Source organism: Salvia hispanica, chromosome 4, assembly GCF_023119035.1.
Source record: "Salvia hispanica cultivar TCC Black 2014 chromosome 4, UniMelb_Shisp_WGS_1.0, whole genome shotgun sequence".
Taxonomy (NCBI): domain Eukaryota; kingdom Viridiplantae; phylum Streptophyta; class Magnoliopsida; order Lamiales; family Lamiaceae; genus Salvia; species Salvia hispanica.
In genome coordinates this window covers 36002416-36024666 of record NC_062968.1, presented here as the reverse complement: position 1 = coordinate 36024666, position 22251 = coordinate 36002416, and the positions used below count along the sequence as shown (strand labels likewise).

At 36.8% G+C, this 22251-nt stretch overlaps 4 protein-coding genes across 7 annotated transcripts; 1 reads left to right on the top strand and 3 right to left on the bottom strand.

Moving 5' to 3' along the window:
* Positions 1–5157: 5157 nt before the first annotated feature.
* On the bottom strand, positions 5158–6022 carry LOC125224218 (histone H2A-like). The gene is made up of 2 exons (XM_048127581.1): positions 5724–6022; positions 5158–5587 (listed from the first exon to the last, which is right to left on the bottom strand). The coding sequence occupies exons 1-2, from the start codon at positions 5931–5933 to the stop codon at positions 5333–5335; spliced, it is 465 nt and encodes a 154-aa protein (XP_047983538.1). The 5' UTR covers positions 5934–6022; the 3' UTR covers positions 5158–5332.
* A 3647-nt stretch (positions 6023–9669) lies between these two features.
* Positions 9670–10104, bottom strand: LOC125220987. The gene has a single exon (XM_048123111.1). The coding sequence runs from the start codon at positions 10102–10104 to the stop codon at positions 9670–9672; it is 435 nt and encodes a 144-aa protein (XP_047979068.1).
* Positions 10105–11672: 1568 nt separating this feature from the next.
* LOC125219161 lies at positions 11673–14363 on the top strand. Of its 3 annotated transcripts, none has more exons than XM_048121057.1 (3): positions 11673–11802; positions 12727–13191; positions 13767–14363. In XM_048121057.1, the coding sequence occupies exons 2-3, from the start codon at positions 12754–12756 to the stop codon at positions 14175–14177; spliced, it is 849 nt and encodes a 282-aa protein (XP_047977014.1). In that variant the 5' UTR covers positions 11673–11802; positions 12727–12753; the 3' UTR covers positions 14178–14363. The 3 variants fall into 3 exon arrangements, with proteins under 3 accessions (XP_047977014.1, XP_047977015.1, XP_047977013.1); XM_048121058.1 differs by lacking the exon at positions 11673–11802 and adding an exon at positions 11831–11987 and having other exon boundaries at positions 12727–13134; XM_048121056.1 differs by lacking the exon at positions 11673–11802 and adding an exon at positions 11831–11987.
* A 1615-nt stretch (positions 14364–15978) lies between these two features.
* LOC125219162 (organelle RRM domain-containing protein 2, mitochondrial) lies at positions 15979–17986 on the bottom strand. Of its 2 annotated transcripts, none has more exons than XM_048121059.1 (3): positions 17749–17986; positions 16545–16613; positions 15979–16439 (listed from the first exon to the last, which is right to left on the bottom strand). In XM_048121059.1, exons 1-3 carry the CDS (start codon positions 17882–17884, stop codon positions 16195–16197), a joined length of 450 nt encoding a protein of 149 aa, XP_047977016.1. In that variant the 5' UTR covers positions 17885–17986; the 3' UTR covers positions 15979–16194. The 2 variants fall into 2 exon arrangements, with proteins under 2 accessions (XP_047977016.1, XP_047977017.1); XM_048121060.1 differs by lacking the exon at positions 17749–17986 and adding an exon at positions 16708–17251 and having other exon boundaries at positions 16545–16669.
* Positions 17987–22251: the final 4265 nt, after the last annotated feature.

Sequence of the window (22251 nt, the reverse complement as noted above, 5' to 3'; positions counted from 1 at the left end):
GTTTGTGAAGAGTTTTGCATGCTTAGTCGGATAATAAAAAAATACTCACTCCATTCCATGTTAATACAGGCATTTCTTTTCGACACAGAGTTTAAGAATGGTGTGTTACATGGATGGTGAATAAAGTTTGAAGAGAGAAAAAAGTAAGAGAGAGAGTTACGTTTTGCCAAAAATAGAAATGACTCAATTAACTTGAAACTTTCCGAAATAGAAAAATGACTCTATTAATATGGAACGGGGGGAGTAGCAAATAATAAAGAAATAATAAAAAATAATAATTATTCATAAATAAAATGAACTAGTTCACGTGAATTTTTCACAAGAGGGGCTCACATGAATGTTTGGAAGAATAATTCACATGAGTTTTGAAATGATATATTAAGACAAATATAATTACAGGGATGTGATCAAATGAAAACTCTAAATATTGTACAAACTCAAAACTATGATCTGGACCATTGAAAATGTCAACAGATCACAATAAAACATCAGCATGAAAATGTCAACAACAGAATTTCAACGGTAGTCAATGATTGATGTTGTGTTGCTATTGTGTTGATACTGTATTGACATTAAAATCTTAAAATTATACACTGTGTTGATATTGTGTTGATACCGTATTGACATTAAAATCTTAAAATTATACACTTTGTGTTGATATTGTATTGAAAGCTGTGTTGAGAAGTTTTGAGTTTGTACAATATATAAGTTTGCATTTTATCACTACCCTATAATAATAATTAAATAAATTCACAATGTTCAAAATATTCAAAATGTGATTATCTAAAATATTTGCATTTCATATTTATAGTATACCATTCTAAAACATGTACATAAAAAAAGTAGTGATTAATCAATAATTAATAGCAAATAAAAAAAGTAAAAATAATAATATATTGAGCCAATAGAAAATGGACATGTGTCCTTTGCCCTCCACTTTATGTTGGGCCGGCTAACAAGACCCCAAATTGAAAGTTGGGTTGGGTTATTTAATTTTTACTTTATTTTTATTTCTTTCTATTTTGTCTTGTGTGTTTGCCTCCGATCTCAAAGTGACCGATGAGGGTGGTCTTAGAGAATATAGAGCATCACTAGTCCCTTAACTTAGAGCTCGTTTGGAAGACTATCCATGGTAATTGTTACAACAAGGTTAAAAACTTAGAATGATGACTATGTTGTATATCATGATTTATGCTAGTTATATTGTGCAAAATAAATACAATGCTAAATTTTGGAAGCTAAAATAAGGTCAATAATATGTATGCATAAATTGAAAGTGAAAAGATAGAAGACAACTTAGTTATTATCTTGGTTAGCGATGTCAGTTCAACTCGAACTCGGTGGACTTATCTGATTAGCCCGCTAAAAATAAATTAGAGGATTAGGGCTGAAATACTACAATTCGATTAGAAATCGGGCTAATCAGGCTGGCTCACTGGGCTGCACAATTTTACTTATTTTTCATATTTTATGTATCGCACGCTTACATTCAAACTAATCTTTCTACATTTTTCCTTATGCAAAAGATGGACGAAAGTTTTTATTGTTCCAAACTAAAATGAAAAATTCAACTCCAAACTTTCTATATAATAAATGCTTAAAAAATAATTATATTACCTTGTTGCCTAATGAATTTGCTACTTTTTCTTATATCCACCTTATGGTTTAATTTTTTTTTTTAATTTGTGATAAATACATTTTTATTCGCAATATTGATTTTGGTAAGCATGTAGATGTTTGTATATTTTATAAGAAATTAAGAATTTTTAAAATGAATGAATAAATAAGATAAATTTCTGATTAGCCCGATAGGCTAACTCGAAACCTGGTATTTAGGGTTAGGGTTATATTCTCTCCGTCTCAATAAATATGTAACATTTGGTTCCCGGCATATGATTTTATGCAGTGTTGTTTTGTGTGAAGAGAGAGTAAAAAAAGTATGGGAGAAGAAAAAGTAGAGATAGTATTGATTCCATTTTAGGAAACGTTTCATTTTTATTGGGACAATCCAAAAGGGAAAACATTTCAATTCTAATGGGACAAGGAGAGTAAATCTTAATCGATAAAATTTCAGTCCAATAAGCCCGCAACCCGAGTAAGGCTAGCCCGATTGACATCTATAATCTTTATTCAATTTTCAAATCTGTTAGTGCAAACTGCCGAAATTATAGGTTAATTTTATAGGTTGAAATATGAATACCAAATGCATGACTGAAGCTGGATAAGAACTTGCAACTTGCTCTAATATCACTACCAAACGTTCTTTTAGATGCTAACTCATCAAATTCCATTGACATTAAACTAATTGTCCATTAAATATATATAGATGCCAACTCATCAAATTATGTTGCCAACTAGGATAAAAATCATGTACTATGTCATTTGAATATGGCTATTGACCCGTCTTAAAAAATAGTACTCCCTCCTCCCTCAAAGTTGTCATACTTTCCTTTTTAGTTTGTCCCACAAAAGATGTCACATTTTCCTTTTTGAAAAAAATTCTCTCTCACATGAATATAAAAATTATATTTTCTCTCTCCATTTAACACACAAAACAAAACTCCTCCTAAAATCTTGTGCCGTCCCACAAGTGTGACATCTTTTGTGTGACGGAGGGAGTACTTCCCTAGTCCTTCAAAGTTTATCTCAACTTGGTCTGGCACGAATTTTAAGAAATTGTTTGACTTTGTATTAAATGAAAGTGTGTAGAGGAATAAGAGTCTCACATTGAGGAGATTGGGGGTGTATTTAATGCTTATTTTTGGTAAGATTCCAAGTAGGACAAACTTTGTGAGACGGATGAAAATGGTAAAATGAGACAAACTTTGTAGGGCGGAGGGAGTAACACACAAAATATAAAGTTTGAAAAATACCAAAATTATAATCGAAGTTTGTAATTTCATTATTTTAAGAATCGACATCCCAAAATGTTGACATTAGTGAAATAAATAGTGAGGTCTTGGACTCTTGGTAAAATGCTCGTGAGGTCTTGGGTGAGATTGCAGAAGCCGTATCATCTACATAATTGAGGTCTTGGGGATGAGATCCTCTGCAGTGTAACAAAACACAACATTTGTTGTGCTCTAAACGCAGAAAATTATGAACAAAACGCTGACTTTTTTTTTCTTTTCGTTATGATATTTTTTTATCTTTACTAAACCATTATTCTAGATATGCATGATTCCTTATTTTATGCATTTGATTGTAGCTAAGCTCTACTTATTTGCTTTTTTATGATATTTTAAAGTTTTATTGTGCATCACTATTTTACAATTTTTCTTTGGTTTATTTACTATTATCATTTTTTTAAAATATTTTTTCTTTAAAATCTCAAAGTTAATGATCTTACGATAGTAGTAATAATTTCTCCTTCAAATCTGTAATTAAAATCTTACAGATATCCCTGCAAGTTTTTGAATCGTAAATTCATAATTAAATGCATAAAAGGAATCTTGCAAATCAACAACAAAATTTTTAGTTAAAACGTAAAACATATTTAAAAAATTCATAATGAAAGTACTAGTAAAACGTCAACATTTTGTTCATAATTTTCTGCGTTTAAAGCAAAGCAACAAATGTTGTGTTTTGTAGAGGATCTCATCGCGAGGATCATCTACGAAGGATCTCATCGCGAGGTCTTGGGTGAGGTTGCAGAAGCCGGATCATCTACTTAGTATATAAAGAAAAGAACCATAAAAGTCTCCATATATGCAAAAATGTCCAAAAAAAAAACATTATATTAGAAACAAAAAAAAATCAATTAATGAACACTATTCATTTAATGATATTAGTTCAATATCCTTAGAAATAAAATAACGAATAGGAAATTAGAAAGAGTAGTCATATTCCAAGCTAAATTCTACTTTGGTATGCTAACCAAATTTGGGAAGCTTTTATGACTCTTATTAATATGAGAAAAAAATTGAGAACTCAACAAGGGATAATTGCATAATTTTGGATAAGTTAGTAATACCAAGATAGAGAATTATATATGAACATTTCTAATTGTTTGATATCATAGTTAAGTTTAACTCAAAGCCCAATATAAGACCAGGACCCTATCTAATCTTACCAAAATTATAACATTAACCTTGTTTATATATCTCACCAATTTATCAAGTTAAGCCATGTTATTTAATATACAATACAAATTTAGATAATTTCTTTTCTATCAAACAACAACGGAAAAAAATCATATCTTTGCATATCTTGACATGAAGCCCGTATTTCTTATCTTGTTTTACATATCTTCTCATATCTCATCTTTTGTATCAAACGAGTCCTTATTGTACAAACTCCAAATTATAATCTGGACCGTTAGAAAATATCAACTGATGGCAAAATAACTGCAACAAAAAATATCAACCTAATGTCAACGATGGATGTTGTGATAATAATGTGTCAACACTGTGTTGATATCAGAATCTTGAAATTTTACGATGTGTTAGACATTATGCTGATATTGTGTTGACGAGTTTGGAATTTGTACAAATATATACGGTGTGCATTTTATGACTATCATATATAGGAGTATAGGAGGGGCATTTACCCCACCTAGCCATATATTGGATCCAACCCTATAAGAGATGCCCAAACATGATGCGTAGCAGGATTGGATTTCAGTCTATAGTATCCACGATAAGAGTTTGAGGTGGAGAGTTGAATCTTGGGAGCTCTTCGTTTACAGCCTTCACCGGAGGCTCCTATATCCCCCTCTTCTTCCCATGTTATCTATTCGAATCCGGAAGAGTTTGAGATTGAAATCGTGGAGGTGTTGTAAAGCTTAATGACTCAGTCGTAAGCCCATTCATACAAAGAGGAGTCGGGAGAAATCAACAAATAGAGCGGTGATGTGGAATCACATAATTCATCGCTCATTTCTAATCCCAATTTGCGAGCCAATTCTAGGCCCCTTTCAGTTGTACGCAAGTGTTCAATTCTGAACCAATTCTCCTGCATGTTTATCGTTCTCTTAGTAATGAGAGCATAATTTCCTGCTTATTATCATGTTGCCAATTGTCATAATCTTTTACACCCTGTCCCAAACCACATACTCCTCAATTGAGTTTTCTTTTCAACGAAGCACTCCTCCAGGTCCTCTTTCAGAAGTGTAATTACTCCTCGAGATTAAACACTCCAGAAAAATGTATGTATGAATGAAGAAACACAAGATGAATTTCCAATTGTGTATTCGTTGTCAACAAGATGTAGCAAAGAGGTTCCACAATTGCAAAAGGACAAAACCTACAATTACTCCTTCACTTATAAACATTGAATCCTACATACCAACACCACACCACACCAAATCGACTTGCTACATTCAAAGATAAAACTAGGCAGCAGCCTTCTTCGGAGACTTGCCTGCCTTGGACGGCGATTTAGTCGCCTTCTCAGCACCGCCAGCCTTCTCCGCTTTCTTCGGCAGCAGCACCGGGTTGATGTTCGGCAGCACTCCGCCGTGCGCAATTGTCACTCCGGCAAGCAACTTCCCCAGCTCCTCATCGTTCCTCACCGCCAGCAGCACGTGCCTCGGAATAATCCTATTCTTCTTGTTATCCCTCGCCGCGTTCCCTGCCAACTCCAAAACCTGAAAACCAACACCAACATTTACATCAATGCCCGAAAAAACCCTAATTTATTGAAACCCCTAATTACGAAAAACCTAGATCCAAAAATGTACAATCAATGCCAAGAAGGAGAGAGAGAGAGAGAGAGAGGAGCACCTCAGCTGCGAGGTACTCGAGCACGGCAGCCATGTAAACCGGGGCGCCGGAACCAACGCGCTGGGCGTAGCGACCTTTTTTAAGGTAGCGACCGATCCTGCCGACGGGGAACTGGAGGCCGGCTTTGACGGAGCGGGAGACAGACTTCTTCTTGGGACCGCCGCCCTTCCGGCCACCGGCTCCCTTCTTCAATTTACCGCCAGTTTCCATTTGGTTGAGCTGCTTGAATGTAATCGACGAAATCGAAGAAGAAAATGCTATATTCAAGGAAAAGAGAAGCTGTGCGTGTCAAGTAAACAGGGGCGGTGCAGTTGGTTTAAGTAGCAGCATGGAATCGGCATGAGATGAAAAGGGGGTTAAATTTGGAGCGTCGGATTGTTTTCATCGACGGCTGATAACAAATTTGGATACGATCCGCGTCACTTGAAATACACCAATAGTTGTAGCTCGTACAGCAAGCTTAACGTCGGGGGTGAAAAGACAAGGGTTATTTGGGCTTGGTATTTTTGGTGTGGATATTAGTGCGATTTTATTTCATTTTAATACGAGTACTTGCATAATTAATATAGAAATATAAATTCAGTTTGTGTTTAATGATTTTTTTAAATTTCAAAGAATATATTCTCCAATTGAACTTTGAATGTTTTACTACTCAGTTTGTGTTTAATGATTTATTTAAATTTTAAAAAAACATGTACTCCAATTGAACTTTGATTTTTATACTACTCCTATCATAAAATTAATCATTTTTAATGTATGAATAAAATAAATAATGATAATGTGGATTAAATGAGAGCATTCTCATTGATGATAGCTCCATTTTTCTATAGTTGAAATGTTCCAGATTAAAGTTGTGTTGTACTTTGACCAGTGATATTTAAATCCATTTCGATAAATAATTGTCTTGCACAATAAAATTTATTCTAAAATAAGTTAATTGAATTGAATCAATAATATAATTAATTAATTAATAGATATTGAATATCTTAAACATGAAAAATTAATGAATTAAAACTTGAAATACATTAAACGTAATTTAATATAAATAATAATAATAATAATAATAATAATAATAATAATAATAATAAATGGATTGTATATTGCTCCGGTGAGATACTAATATTAATTTCTTACTCAAAAGGTCTTCGCATTGTTTTTCTTCTATTATAATTTTTTTTTCCTTTTACATTTTCTAAAATGCTTGTTTGCTTCGGAAAATGATTACACTTGTTCAGTTTTTTCCCATTTCTTTAGGCAATACGCAAGTTATTTATCTATATTTTTTTAGTTAGATTTTGATTAAAAAACGATTAAAGCCTAAAATTAGTACTACTACATTTGTCCTAAAAAAATTATTAGTCCACATTAAGTCGGTTACTTTTTGATCTCTAATAATATATTTTTGGTTTAAAGTTTATAATAATTGTGTTAAAAACTTAATGGACAAATGTGGTTTCACCAAATTAATAACTTAATTTTGAATCTAAATAACTCAATTAAGTAGTACATGATATTCAAAAGATTACACTTAGAATAAGTTATTACAAGTTTGGACGTCGAATATGAAGGAACCGACTAATTCAGGAGTAATTCATTAGTAAAAAAAATTAATGTATTTTTTTAATTTTCAAGTAAAATGATGCAGTAGTAATAGTTTTTTTCAATAATGATTGTGAAAATTAGTTGGGCTGAAACTAAAGCCGGATACATTGCAGGTGTTGGGCTTAATGTGACAACTGAAAAAATAAGATTGGGGCTGATTTTTTTAGCTCATTGTGAATGCACTTAGCTAGAGAAAAAATTTCTATATATTATTCTCTATCTTACTTTACTTTTTATCTACTCTAGTTATTTATTATGATTTTCAAAAAATAATTGAAAAAAATGACTCAATTATGAAGGTGCAGAGGTAATACTATCTAAAACTACGTCATTTTGTCTCTTTCTTTTTGTTGTATGTAGGGCTGACAAATCATGCGGATTGGGTATAACGACCTAACCCAATAAGGTCTAACCCGAATCCGACCTGTTAAGGGAACAGTAAATCCGAACATGAACCTGGCCTGCTACCTTCAAATCCGAACACGACCCGCACACGACACGAACTCGTTAACGACACGATATAATATGAGTTGATCAGACACGATACAACCCGAACCTGATATCACACGATTAAAACCTGATATCACACAATTAAACCTTATTTTTCAACCTAATTTACACAATTAAAATCCATTTTATATCATTTAAATATGAATTTACAAGAATTAAAAAAAATAAAGTAAAATATATTTTTTTAAATAATAATAAAAATAATAATATTATCTTAATGGGTTATCCGTATCCAACTCGCATCCAACCTGAACCCAACCCAAAATTATCAGGTTCTTAATAGGTCAACTCGATAAGGACACGAACCCAATAAGGCTTGACCTAAACCCAATAATTTTGTGCGAATTCGTGTCGGATAACGGAGTTGACTGGAATCAACAGTCAGTTTTCAAATGGTATTGCGAAAAAACTCTCATATTTTCTGTTAGATATTTTAGTGTAATTGGATTAACTTGAATGATCGGTTATTGTTATAATGATACATCATTTAAGTATGGAGGTGCGGAGTGCACGCTTATTTGAATTCGTTATAATATTAGGAGCGAAGCTCCTAGATAGATGAACGGGGGTCCGGGGGCAGCGCCCCCGGGTAGCGGGGTCCAAGGGGCAGAGCCCGAAATTTTTTATTTCCGACAAAGTTACTGTATCGGAAATTCATCCGAAAATATAATTTCCGAAAGTCGAAGGACTAAATTGCAATTTTGGAAACCTTTGAAATTCGGTTATTTTCGGTTTAATCTCCCAACAGTTGCAATGCTTCATTGCACTGTTTCATCTTCTTCTTCTACTGATCATTTTCTGGTTGAATATCATCGAAAAATACAAACATATGATCTTCTAATACTCTGAATTTTATCCGATCAAACATTTTGGTTGAACCCCGAAATTGATTTGATCTGAAAGTGATAAACACGACTTTCAGATATCCGATTTTTGTTTCTCTGTTTTATATCTCCCTAACATTTTCGTTTTCTGGTTTAACTACCAAATTACGATGGTGAAGTCAAAAAAAAAATTCGAATAGGCAAATATGCTACCAAATCCACGTGCCATAGCCCAATTGATAGAAAATAATGTTTGACTAACACTTTGCAAAAAAAAAATATAAATAAATACTTATTAAATCACCGATTGTAAAAATATTTCTCCATCAAAATTACAAAATAGAATTAGTTTGTATTTTAATATGCGGTTTCTGAATCTTAATTCTTAAACCTCTGGTGGAGCTAATATGGGGATACAAATTAAAATTGTCATATCAAGTGACCTATACAAACTTTCCCCCATTATATTATAAAGCAAAAAAACACGTCGCTTATAAATATAAAATCATATATTTGTACTTTTATAATTCCAATTATGAGATTCCATTTATTATGCATATCCTTTATAAAAGTTAAAAATTATCCTCCCTGTTTGCAAGTAGCAACCATTCGGATCAACCCAAATAATATGCCGACATGTTCATATATGATTTTCAGTTACAAAAAAAATCAATTCTAACCATCAAATTTTTTCAATTTATTATGTTCTCCAACTGTAAGTTAATTACCAGTATACTGTATAGTATATGAATAATTATGAATACGATTTCACTTCCTCTATTGTAAGATCATAAGGGCATCCACAATGGGACGCCCCATGCACCGTAACATCAACATTTTATCCTCCTCCTATTCCATCTGCAGTGGGGGCGGACTATAGCCCCGCCCTAAGCGACGCCCTAAACATTTTTCTATTATTTGCATATTTAAATACTTCAAAATTTGGAAAACTAACTTCATTTCATTAAAATTCAAACATTACAATACGAAATAAAAAAAACTACAATTTCTCAACGGGGGCGGTTGCGAGTCCAAACTTCTTCAATCACGTCGGTCATGAGCTGAGTTTGGTCTTGTTGGTTACGCATTGAGGCCTGTCGCTGTAGAACCGCACCGAAGCCAGTCGGTAATCCTCGAATGACCGACGAGGTCGCCGTGCTGGAGCTAGATCCGGCTTCATCATCCACCCAATTGGTGACATGGCCACGTTCTTGTTCGACTATCATGTTATGCATGGTGATGCACGCATACATGACGTCGGCGATGACGTCCTTGTACCAGAAACGCGTTGGACCTTTCACGATTGCCCACCGCGATTGGAGCACCCCAAAAGCCCGCTCCACATCCTTCCGCGCGGACTCCTGCTTTGCCGCAAACAAGACTTTCCTCTCACCAATTGGGCAGCTGATCGTCTTCAAAAAAAAGCCACCTAAGGTATATGCCATCGGCCAAGTAGTACCCCATATGATGTGTGCGGCCGTTGGCAGTGAACTGAATGGCCGGACCGCGACCCCTGCACCGATCGGCGAATAGGGTGGACGAGTTGAGGACGTTGATGTCTTTGTTCAACCCGGCTACACCAAAGTAGGCATGCCAGATCTAGAGGCGGTGGTCGGCCGACGGCTTCTAGGATCATCGTCGGGTGGCTGTCCTTGTAGCCGCTAGTAAATTGGCCTCTCCCTAGCATCCCAAGCTTGGTACTCGGGCCCAGCCTGTATCCCCGACGTCTTCGAGACATTCGCGGCCGGTTGTATCCCCGACGTGAAGGTACTCGTCGAACATATCCGCTGTTGTGCCGTAGGCCAACTGGCGGATCGCAACCGTGCACTTCTGCAACGGCGTAAGTCCGGGTCTGCCGATCCCATCTTCCCGATACTAGAAGTACTCATCACGGCAACGTGTGCACAATGCGGAGAAAAAGATCTCAGCTCATTCTAAAACGGCGGTGAAAAACATTCGGGCCCCACCTTGGATTCTCGGCAAAATAATCTGCGAACAGACGTTCGTGCGCTACGTCGTGCTCGCGGGGGACAAACGTCCGACGTCGTATCGGGCGAGGGACCCGCGCCTCCGCCGCCGCCTGCTCCCGCTGCATTTGTGCCAAGCATTCCGCCTTGGCTTCATTAACGACATCGAACAAGGCTCGAGTCAAGGCCCGTCTGCAGCCATCCGATGTACTCAGATCGTAGTCGTCGTGATTCATTTTTGAGTCGATGAGAGAGAATAATTGAAGAGAAATTGAAGAGATGTGAAATTGGAGTGTGTGAAATGGTAGTGAATAGTAGAGTTTAAATAAGAAAATTTTCTTGAAAAAATTCAAAAAAAAATTAGAAACGCGTGCCCAACGTCCGCGTCGTCCACAGTGACGGACGATGCGACGGACGATGGGTATCCTCCGCGCATCGTCCGCGGACGATCTATTAGCGCAGACGATGGTTAACCCATCGTCCGTCGCATCGTCTCCGTCGTCCATGCGGATGCCCTAAGATAAGTGCTGGGTATCTATTGGGACGTCCCAATCTAAGTTTTTATTTTAGCAAAATTAACGTCTAACTCTTTTATTTTTCTCTGTGAATAAGTTAAACTCTATGCAGTATGTTATATTTATTAACATTATTTTTCATTCATGAAAAATAATCTTATTTTTTTGTTATAGATTATCCAAAGAAATTTAATCTGTATCTATTTAAAATAAATTATGTCCATCTAAAGTGGTGGTCCTATTTTTATAGTAGTAAGATTATTATTTTCTAAATAAGTAGTCATACTGATGATAATCCTGTTAAAATGGAGAGCCTTTGACTAAGATTTTGTCGTCATATATGTAACGCAGCTTCGTTGTTTGATAATTCATCTGTCTTTTCCTCCTCCCTAAAAATCCTACGATTAGGGTTGCACTTCCAATCTCCCGATTTCATTGCAATCTCCTATTCCCTCTGCCCTCTTTGCTCCATAGCCACTGGACCATTCAATTTCGACAACGTTTACCGGAAAAATTGGGGATTCCTGATCTGAAGAGCATCGAACGATGCATTCGGTGCCTCCAAACCACCTTCTCCTCTCCACCCGCCCCAGCGTCTCCTCCTTCTATGGCGGTTCTTCTTTTCATCGTCTGAAACATCTTCAGAAAAGTGATCGGCGTGGTAATCTTACTAGTAGTTAACCTTTTGCCTTCAATTGTTTTCCGATCCGTTTTCCCCATCGAGATTTCTCTGCGCTCTGTTTTTCGTACCCGGACGTGACGTTAGGATTTCTTATCAATTTGACGTGGCTTGATCTTCGGATTTGTGTTGATCGGGCAACGTTTCGTTTTGAGGGGTTAAGTGAGGTAATTAATGCTGATGTTTTCCATTTCTAACTTTTTTTTTTCTGGATAATTTACGTTTTATGTTTTTGAGTTATTTTATTCTACTTTTTATATCAATTTCACAGGTTTTGTTCATAATCCATTACTTGTTATTGCTTAATTGAGCCTCTTCGCTAGGATTTGAAACTGAGGGTCTAAAATCAAACACTTGTTGTATTTATTTGGCTTGATGGTTAATTAGAGTTCCGTTATATTGTTCTTATCTGGCAGCAATTTGCTTTCGTGATTTCTGTCTCACGGTTAATATATTTCAAATATGTTGACATGGTTATGATTGATCTAAGCTCAATTTCAATGCATTGTGAAGATTATATATGTTCCTTTTGAAACATTGATAACAAGATAGTCGTCGCTAGATACATGGATTCCGGTTAATATTGTAATAGTACCTTCTGGTCGTACAGGATTCCGGTTAATATTGTAATAGTACCTTCTGGTCGTACGAGTGCAGTGGATTAATTGGTCGTGTGATGATATGTGTCATACCGGCAGGGGCTGTGTGTTGTGTTTCAGTAACTCTTTGTTTTTCCTACTCTAGGATGATAATCCATCTAATTATGTTATGGTCACTATAATTGAATGATATTATGATGTTTGGTCAGTCATATATTCAAATTTTATTGACATATCTTATTTATATGGTTTTGTGGTTGTCATTCTTCTGCGTGTGCTGATGAACTTCTGATTTTTGCATTGACAGGTCTTCTCTGTAGCTGTGTCGTTGTAGATGGAAGTGTTTGGTCCTCATAACACATCATCTTGTCTATATATAGCAAGCAGCGGCTGTTCTTCAACAGACCCTGACCATCTAGCTCAGAAAAACTCGAAAGATCTTTCTATGAATGACCTCAAAACATGCCTGACAGAGTTTTTTAGTGTTGAAGATATTGGATCATCAACTAATGAACTCAACCTATCTCCTGGGAAGGATTATGTAGTAAATGTGGTGAAAGAATGTGAATGCCAAGGCTTAGAAAGGATTCACACAGATCATTCAGCATCTGAGAAATGCTTAAGCAAGTGTGCCAGTGGGCCCAAGCCCTCTGTAGATGCAATCATTGGTGAGAAAGAAGAGCAAGAGGGAGATATCAGGGCTGAAGTATCTGAAGTAAATGACTTTAATAATCCCTCTAATAAGTGCTATCCACAATCCAAATCACTGCCTGTAAGCTTTCATTATGATCTCAGGTCTACTCTACCAAGTATTTAAGTGTGATTTCTCTCTTGTGCAATAGAAATTATTAATAATCCCATTCTGGATTTTCTATGGCTAGTTATGCAAATGTTTACATCAATGTAAATGAAATTTGCTGATGCTGTGATTTGTTTTTATAGATTCTTGGAAAATTTGGTTTTATCTTAAATTCTCAGTTTGTGGGATTTATGCTGTTTCCCTTTGGTCTCTGTTGTTGAACATGTGTCTTTTATGAAGGTTACTTGAGTGGATTTAATACAGAAAAACATGCATTTATATCTTTCAACCCAAAATCATGTCAGTGATTTAGTTTATGTCGAGTTTATACATCAGTAATCTTCCGTTTGACACCAGAGTAACTGTTTGAGCATTTTAATGTGTCATTTCACTAATGAGATTACTCTGATTCCTTGCTCAGCTGTATCGTTCTTGATAGTTGATTCCTTGCTTATGATCTGTAAAGATTAGGTTTTGTGATTGTAGTGTTGACAGTTGCATTGTTTTCTTTCTTTTCTCAATTCTCATTGATGCTATTTATCTCCCAGCTTCCCTTGAAGCTTGTATCTGCCATGAAAGGTACCCGTGAAAAGCAGGGAATGCCACCTAAACGTCTCTCAGTAACCTGGGCTCCTGAAGTATACGACCCAGTCCCAACATCTGTGTCACATCTTCCATCAAATAAGAATCTAAACTATCGCAGCAATAGCAAGAAGTATGGGAAGTACAAGCAGAAGAGTGGTTCCAAGTCTTCAAGAGGCAGCAAGAGTAAGGATAAGAAGCAGGTTCGGAAAAGTGGTGGTGGGTCTACTAAGCTCAGGCCCTTCTTTGAGACCTATGGAGACAGTATTGGCGAACCACATGTAGATTTCGATGTTAGCACCCCAGATCCATTTTGTGGGAGTAGCTTCCTGAAGCAATCTGTCAGTATGCACTTTCCGGTTGCTGAGGCTACGTGAAAGAGTCATGGATGGTGTATATAAATAAGTAGAGACTGAGATCTTGTTTGATCCATGATCGTTGCAAGATGCATGAGAGATGATTGATATAACCATGGTTGTGAGTGCTTTTTGTGGTTGATTTTGACCTTTCCTTTCTGTGAACCTTTGTTTTTTGGTGATTTATTTCGTTGTTGGAGTTTTCAATATTTGTTTTCTTTCAAGGTGATGGTGTTTTTGTCCACACAGCAAATTTCTGATGAATCTGAGCTCATATTATTTATCAACTTGAGTTGAGTTTTTTTTTTCAGTTGAGTTTAGTAGGTTGATTGAATTTCTTGGCATATTCCTGGGTTATTAAGTATTGCTGTCGAGTAAAGAAACTATTACACATTTTGAATACTCAGCCTAATCCAGACCAGAAAGAACACATGATTTCATAAAATTCCTTCATCTAATATCATGTTGGTTGGTAATAGCAGATTATGAGCCATCAACCAACTGTTACAAAAAGTAGCAGAGTGATGGAGGCAGGGCAAGTGAAAAAGATCGTTCAATAATATAAGCGTGAAGCCCACCTGCTCAAGTTTGTCGCAGCCCCGTGCTTGTCCAGTACCCAGATCATCACGTGTATCAACAAGCAATAATAGTGTAAGAAAATTGAAAAGATTCCAAGGTCATTGTAGAATTGAGTTGATATGCTCAACCATGACATCAACATTAAAACAGATTTCTCTACGGATAGATATCTTAATTATGACTGTCCCGTGGCTCTCTCCTTTCTCCCTGAGGTCAGGCAGCTGTCCTGAAACAATATTTTTTGCTTATTATGACAAAAGAAAAGAAATTCCACTGCTAAGAGATCCTATCAGCTTTTGATAGAACAAACTTCTTGAATGGCTTCTTCGGAGCACCCAAAAGAAGAGGCCTTTAAGATAAGGTCGAAGTGTTGATTGGCTATAGTTCCATTTCATTTCAGGTAATTTTGTTACCTATCAAATGACGGTGGCTGACCTTTGTCCATCAATATAGTATCACCAAGTGATATTCGAAGGTTGTTTTGATTAAAAGGAATTCCACTCTCACAACTTCTGTCAATGAATACCAACTCCAAACATAAGACAGTAAATATCTTTCCCAAGCATCTTACACATCAACAATCAAGTAATGGTTCAATACTCGACTGCACTTGATCTAGCACCGTGCATCAAGTAATAGTTCAATGCTCGATCTAACGTTCGAGCGGTGGGCATCTCGCGATGGCACTACAAAGGGCCACATTCTAGATCCAAGAGAGACATATGAAGTGAAGTCTTAAGTTAGACAAAGAGATTTAATAATGTTATTGTTGAGTTACAAAACGAATTGCAAAGAACACAACGCCAAGGATTACATGGTTCAACGTAAGTCTACATCCATTGGCAAAACAATATGATCAATGATTCATTCCATATTAAGATAACCAAGTTAGTATTGGAAGACTAGCTTGCTTACAAGCATGTAAATCAAAACCATAATTTGAATGCACTATCTCTTGTATCACTATATGAATCGCTTTCACTCTATAATCGAAGCCTACTTAAATGTTTTCTTCTGCATTCTAGAGTATGAGAGTAGTTCAGACTCTTTTATTACATTGGCGATGATGATTGTTCAATTCTAATAAGTTCACGAAATATAAGCTGGCTTTAGTTTGACTCAAAAAATGGATCGAGCCAATGTAGCACTATATCTCATTTGTTTCACAACATCAGGACTAAACAAATACCCAGATCTGATATTAACTTATTTGACCAAATAAAACCTAAAGGGAGAAATAATGTAGTAACAAACTAGCCTGTGATTTTTTCATCATGCTATTGCAGCCAGATGCAGAGATAAATACATCTCCACTCTCCAGCTATTGTCCATTATACAATTCACTAAAACTGACAACAGATTTTGCAGTTCAAATGTGTCCCAATAAATAACACAGTTTCTTCAAAAGCCAATATATTCCAGTCAATTAAAATATATTTTCAAAGAATTTGGATGGAAGTCAATAACCACTCCATCCAACAGTCTTGTTCGAAGTGTAACCAGTGTCAGTAGATTGCATGTCTCGCCTAGGTGGAGGTTGCTGAGGAGCTTCCCTTGGTTTGGCTGGGTCGACAAAAATTACCCAACCATCAATGAACTGGCCATTTAATCCTGACCTTGCCTTCTCAGCTTCTTCCACGGTATCATAAGTTACAAAACCAAACCCCCTTGATTTCCCAGAGCCTCTGTCAATGATAACTTTTGCTGCAAGATCAAAGAGCGCATTCACAAGACTAAATTGAGAGGATAGAATATAAATTCAAATCCAAGACAGGCAGTGTGCCTAAGAATAAGGTTTGAGCTGTTTACCCTCACGAAGATTTCCAAAAGGTGCAAATGCCTTGTATAGCATATCATCAGTTGTTGTTCTTGAAAGACCTGTTTCATGAGATTTAAAGAACCGATAGTCATTCTTTACACAACTGCCGTAAACAAGACCCCTTTTTTTCTGAGAACTCTCATGCATGAAGTATGGTAGTATGGTACAGGTACTAGGGTAATATTCAAAGCTGAATCATTCATAGGGCCATAACAGGAGCATTAAATGTCTTAACTGTGATATGTCAAAACTATTTCATCCAAGCTACATGATTTATGGACAAAGCTACTTTGGGATCTATGGAGATTAAAATGTTCCAATTTAGTCTTTTTTTAGAAAATATTAATCTCAAACATCTTCTTTGAACAAGTCTTTGAGATACCCATGCTTTCACACATTCCACAATAAAAAAAATAGCTCCCGCATCCAAAAGAGAGGTACCACAACCATGGACTTATGGTTGAGGTTGTGTCATATCATGTGAGATATGCCATGTTGGTTTAGATCAAATGCACTAATACCGCAGTTTTGGACATGAAGAGGTGAAGTAGCACATATATATACATTTTACAGTTCACTAATTTCCAGGAAGCCTGACCGAGGGAATTATATTCCAAATTTTTATAGGTCATAAATAAAAGCAGGTGTGCATACATATAGGTGAGTCCTCGAACGTGTATATAAGAATGATCTGTGTATATGCATATACACCCGAATACATACATAAATATATCTACTTGTCACTCTAACATTTGAAACATCTCCTATTATCTGTATTCATATATTTCCTGCCAAACAAGCAGTGAAAGCCTTCAGTATACGATCGCTGCTGGCGATCATAGTACAGTATAATTTATGATATGGCAAAAAAGGACGGAAAATGCACGGAAAAGTTATATCCGTGGCAAAACATTACACATAAATCGTCTAAAATCAACATCAAAGCATTGAGCAAACCTGGAAGTATTCACTTAAATAAAGACGCAGTGTCTGCAAACATGAGCCATATTTGAAACAGAGTAACGCATAATCACCTTTTTTTCTCAATCATGTTGAGCAAAACAGAAGCCTTCAGATTCAAAAAAACACAAAATCCGTTTCCATTGAAATAAGACGAAGATTTTGCACGAATTGAGAAACCAAATACAGTCAAATGAAAAGGCGTATTAGTATTGAAAGAATGAAGAGCCTTACCGCTGACGAAGAGCTTAGGGGAGGTGAGCGTGGGAAGAGTGGATTCGAGGCGAATCGAAGAGAATTGAGAGCGTATATTGAGCGCCGGCGTGGATGATCCGTTGAAAATGCGACGGAGAGCTGAGGCGAAGGCCATTAGGGGTTTGAATTTGATAGAATAGGGTATAAGTATGAAGTACCGATGGAAGAAGATATAAAAACCCTAGCTAAACCCCTCTTTTTTAAATGCTTCGACAGAATTGTAGAACAATTATAAAAAGTAGGCGCGCCACCGCCGGATCATTATATACGGACCGTTAGATGTTGGTTTTAAATAATTATTTTTGGGTCAATTTCAATATTTTCCAAACATTATGATAGTGGTCAGGAAAAATAAACTTTTTGAACCGCAGAATTTTCTAATCGGACCTGAATAAAAAAATATGAAATAGAAAACGAAATTGATGTATTAAAACAATTCAGTGAACAAAGAGTCATGTTGATTTTGTAGCTATTCCACGTAGTGCAGGATTCGACCAATGTGGAAATAAATTACATCAAATATAAATTTTTTAACTTTGTGTTTAAATACTCAACACACAATATTTGTTATGAATTAAGCTTTATTTCTTGTTTGTATTTTCCGTTACATATTATTAGATGACGAATAATTTTTCAACATAACTGGATATATAAGTCGCTTTTGAAAATATTATTCGTAGCTTTGGCCATTTTACACGTGTATCCTTTTATCTCTAATGTAAACTATTTATAATATTCTTTGGGGATGATATAAGTGGCTTCCTTTATCTTAGATGTAAATTAATTATAATAGTAATTTTTTGGGATAGTATTATTGAAATAATTGAATAAACAATTCCATAAAGTTTTCTAATGTGAATCTTGTCGATTTAAGAAATATCTATTGCCCGGATTTGTTCTTACAAAATTATTCAATAACCCAAACAAGAAATATGACAATAAAAACGGTAAAAAAGATGAAGAAGATGAAAGTGTGATGATTTAGGGTAATGAACAATAAAGATAACTTGGTTGTTTTCACTCAAACAATAACCTAATTGTAGATGGGTGGAACTTATGATTTGTGAAAGTTCAGAGGACTCATTTGCAAATAAGGGAAGAGTTATGAAAAGCGGTTAAATCGGTTAAAAGGCGCCAGCTTATATGAAGAGATAACCGTCTGTTTTATTCTCATTAGTTCTTCAACAAAGCTATAGAGAGAGAGCACTTTCTAAGTGAGACATCATCGAGATTGAGTGAGGATTATCAACTGTGAGTGTTGTAATCGATTTCTTGAGTGTATGTTTGAGTGTTCTTGTAGTTTTGAGTGTGTTGTAATCCCTTTGGTACTTGAATAAGATTTTGATCAGTTTCCTCCGTGGACGTAGGTGGTAACACCGAACCACGTAACATCTTGAGTCATTTGTATCTCTCTGCATCGCTACGTTCATCTTCTCCGCGCGATCCACCAACAAATTGGCGCCGTCTGTGGGAAGTATGGCAGCTGCTAGATTTGATCTTGAGAAATTCACCGGTGCACACGATTTTGGATTATGGAGAATCAAAGATGCGAGCCATCTTGATATAGCAGGGGCTAGCGGATGCCCTAATCGCAGAAGACAAGCCCGCGAAAGGAGAGGAAGACGACGAGATAACTGATGAGAAGCTCGTTGCCAAGAAGGAGGTGGCAGAGAAGGCGTATAGCACACTGATCTTGAGCCTGTCTGATCGAGTTCTCAGGGAAGTCTCGAAGGAAACCACCGCTGCGGGGATATGGTCCAAGCTTGAAGGTATCTATTGCACTAAATCTTTAGCCAATAGACTGTATATGAAACAAAAGCTTTACTCTTATAAGTTTGTGGAGGGTAAAGGGGTGACTGAGCAGTTAGAGGAGTTCAATAAGTCCATTGATGATTTAAAAAATATTGATGTCAAAATAGAGGATGAGGATAAGGCTATAATGTTGTTGAATGCTTTACCTAAATCCTATGAGCACCTCAAGGATGCAATGTTGTTTGGGAGACAGAACTCCATATCTTTTGAAGAGGTTCAGTCAGCCTTGAAGGCTAAAGAGTTTTAAAGAAATAGTGTCAAATTTGTGGACCTGACTGCAGAGAGCCTGAATGTCAGCACCAATGACAAAGGCCAGATCAGAAGAAGGGGTTCAAGAAACCAAAGGGGCAAAAAGCCAAGAAAGAGGATCAAAAGGAAACAAGAAGTTGCCACTGGTGCAAGAAGCCAGGGCATATTAAGAAAGATTGTTATGGTTGGAAAAGGAAGCAAGCAGAGGAAGAGAAAGGTGTTAGTACAGCTGATGTTACTGAAGAAGTCGTGGTAGCAGAGGCTCTAAACATCACAGAGAAAGAGATCTCTAGTTCCTGGGTGATGGACTCAGGCTGCAGCTTCCACATGACCTCCAAGAGGGCATGGCTCTCTGACTTGGAAGACTCAAGTGGATCAGTTATGTTGGGGAATAATCATGTTTGCAAGGTTGAGAGGATGGGAAAGATAAAATTTCTCATGGATGATGGATCAGTCAGAATTCTCTCAGAAGTAAGGTACATTCCCTCCATCAAAAGAAATCTGATATCACTTGGCATGCTGGAAAGGAAGGGAATGAGTTTCTCTTCATCAGATGGCTACATGAAGGTTGTCAAGGATAGTAGGGTTGTTATGAAAGCAAAGAGGATAAATAGCCTTTATTATCTTGAAGCAAAGGTCATTGTGAGTGAGCTGAATCTGGTAGAAAAACTCAGTCTCAAGTCTTGGCACCTAAGGTTGGGACATTTGGCAGAATCTGGCCTTAAGGAGTTAGCCAATAAAGGAATTATTAAGCTGAATGCAGAGGAGCAGCTTGGCAGCTGTGAACAATGTGTCCTAGGCAAGAGCAAGAAACTGGCTTACAAAGCAGCAAGACACAACTCTGGATCACCAATGGATTATGCCCATAGTGATATTTGGGGTCCAGCTCCAGTCCAAAGCATTGGTGGAGGCAGGTATTTTCTCTCTATTATAGATGACTTCTCAAGAAAATTATGGCTATATGTGATGAGGGAAAAATCAGAGGCCTTCAAGAAATTCCAAGAATGGTGTAAGGAGGTTGAGGTGGAGAAAGGCAAGTCCCTGAGATGCCTCAGAACAGACAATGGGCTGGAATTCTTATCTGCGGAATTTGATCAGTTTTGCAAAGATAGAGGAATCAAAAGGCATAGGACGGTTCCTAACAATCCACAGCAAAATGGAGTTGCTGAGAGGGCAAATAGGACAGTTTTGGAAAGGGTTAGATGCATGCTATTCACATCTGGAATGGCAAAGAATTTATGGGCTGAGGCAACATCAACTGTTGTTGTTCTTATAAACAAGTCACCATCATCTGTTGTTGTTCTTATAAACAAGTCACCATCATCTGATGAAAAATGGTATGGATCAGTGGGGGACTATTCAAGACTGAGAGCTTTTGGGTGTAGAGCATATGCTCATATCAGACAGAGCAAGCTTGAGCCAAGAGCAATCAAGTGTGTGATGATTGGCTATCAAAAGGGAGTGAAAGGTTACAGACTTTGGTCCACTGAACCTGGGAAATTAAAGGTAGTTGTGAGCAGAGATGTTGTGTTTAAGGAGGATGAAAAGCCTTTTGTTAGGAAGGAGTCTGAGAGTGCTCAAATTGAGGTGGAGCCTCCTGATGTGGATTCAGATTCAGAAACTACTGATCTTTCTGAGAGTCCTAGTTTCAGCACAAGTCAGCCTCCTATTCAACATCAGAGCCCAGCAGCAGAGCAACCTCCCCCACTCAGAGCCAAATCAAAGAGGCAGATAAAGCTCCCATCTAGATTTAGTGACTATGACATGATGTACTATGCATTATGTGTGGCAGAGGAAATTGAGTACCATGAGCCATCTACATACAAAGAGGCTGTCAGGAGCCATGTGAAGGATAGATGGATGAGGGCAATGCAAGAAGAGATTGATTCTCTCCACAAGAATAAGACTTGGATATTGGTACTAAGGCCATTGCATCAGAAGGCTGTTGGGTGTAAGTGGATTTTTAAGAAAAAGGTTGAAGCTTTCCAGAGCAATAAAATCAGGTAAAAAGCCAGATTAGTAGCCAAGGGCTATACTCAAAGGGAGGGAATTGATTATAATGAAGTGTTTTCTCCTGTGGTCAAACATAGTTCTATAAGAATACTCCTAGCAATTGTTGTGGAGAAGAACTAGGAACTTCATCAGTTGGATGTCAAAACGGCATTTCTGTATGGAGATTTGATGGAAACCATATATATGGAGCAACCTGAGGGTTTCATAAAACCTGGAGATGAAGATAAGGTTTGCTTGCTCAAGAAATCTCTCTATGGCTTGAAGCAAAGCTCAAGGCAGTGGTACATGAGATTTGGAGAATACATGCAGAGAATTGGTTTTGAAAGGTCTTTATATGATAGCTGTGTTTTCATAATGAAGAGGGAAGGAGTGGCTGTGGCATACTTGCTACTGTATGTAGATGATATG

Bases quoted from the DNA above. Each gene is read 5' to 3' on its own strand.
- LOC125220987 (XM_048123111.1), bottom strand. From the start codon at position 10,104: ATGGCATATACCTTAGGTGGCTTTTTTTTGAAGACGATCAGCTGCCCA.
- LOC125224218 (XM_048127581.1), bottom strand. From the start codon at position 5,933: ATGGAAACTGGCGGTAAATTGAAGAAGGGAGCCGGTGGCCGGAAGGGC. The intron at 5,588-5,723 runs GTGCTCCTCTCT...GTTGGTTTTCAG, and splicing joins TCGAGTACCTCGCAGCTGAG to GTTTTGGAGTTGGCAGGGAA.
- LOC125219162 (XM_048121059.1), bottom strand. From the start codon at position 17,884: ATGGCCTTCGCCTCAGCTCTCCGTCGCATTTTCAACGGATCATCCACG. The intron at 16,614-17,748 runs GTAAGGCTCTTC...CTCATGAAACAG, and splicing joins CCCTAAGCTCTTCGTCAGCG to GTCTTTCAAGAACAACAACT. The intron at 16,440-16,544 runs GTAAACAGCTCA...TTGATCTTGCAG, and splicing joins TTTTGGAAATCTTCGTGAGG to CAAAAGTTATCATTGACAGA.
- LOC125219161 (XM_048121057.1), top strand. From the start codon at position 12,754: ATGGAAGTGTTTGGTCCTCATAACACATCATCTTGTCTATATATAGCA. The intron at 13,192-13,766 runs GTAAGCTTTCAT...TTTATCTCCCAG, and splicing joins CACAATCCAAATCACTGCCT to CTTCCCTTGAAGCTTGTATC.